The 621-nt window shown below is 43.6% G+C and overlaps 1 protein-coding gene across 1 annotated transcript in view; it reads right to left on the reverse strand.

Annotated features, from left to right (window-relative positions):
• Positions 1-226, reverse strand: part of LOC123761576 (salivary glue protein Sgs-3-like) — a 1,023-nt gene extending 797 nt beyond the window's left edge. Inside the window, exon 1 of the mRNA XM_045747596.2 lies at positions 1-226. This exon is cut by the window's left edge and continues 797 nt beyond it. Coding sequence (XP_045603552.2) covers positions 1-226 — 226 coding nt within the window.
• Between the last annotated feature and the right edge of the window lie 395 nt (positions 227-621).

Consider the following 621-nt stretch of genomic DNA (forward strand, 5'->3'; position numbering starts at 1 on the left):
TGGTGTTCTTGTACGTGGTGTTCTTGTACGTGGTGTTCTTGTTCGTGGTGTTCTTATACCTGCTTATAAATGAAAGTATAACTTTTGTGTTTTTTACCTTGACTGACGTTCGAGTTACTTGTCGTGTCTGGCCTTGAAGTTGTAGATGGAGGTGGCTTCCGAGACTTTTCCTTTCAGTGCATTCTTCTTGTTGATACCCGTAAGGAATACGAGCATTTCTTAACATTTCTGCGACTTATTTGAGTTTCCAGCTTCCATCTACGTTCTCTTGTTCCCGTTTCTCTCAGTATATTGCGTGTTAACCCTCAGTAACTTGTATCTCATGATAATGTTCCCTCTTAATTCAGGCACTAGTTGTTGTTGTTGATAGAGTTCGGTTGATAGTGGTTGATGGTAAAGGATGGTGTTAAAGGTTGCTAGTGACTGATTGATTGTGGTAGTGGAGTGTGATTCGTACGTCAGGCTGAGAGCAGCCGTGTCCAACAGTCTGGTTGATAAGTTAAGCAACCAGGAGGCCTGGTCGAGGACCGGGCCGCGGGGACCTTGAGCCCCGAAATCATCGCAAAGTAAGGGTCATTTAGTATCACACTTAATTTCTTCCAGCATACGTCAGTTACTCAT

This window comes from Procambarus clarkii, chromosome 22 (assembly GCF_040958095.1).
Source record: "Procambarus clarkii isolate CNS0578487 chromosome 22, FALCON_Pclarkii_2.0, whole genome shotgun sequence".
In the NCBI taxonomy this organism is placed as follows: Eukaryota; Metazoa; Arthropoda; class Malacostraca; order Decapoda; family Cambaridae; genus Procambarus; species Procambarus clarkii.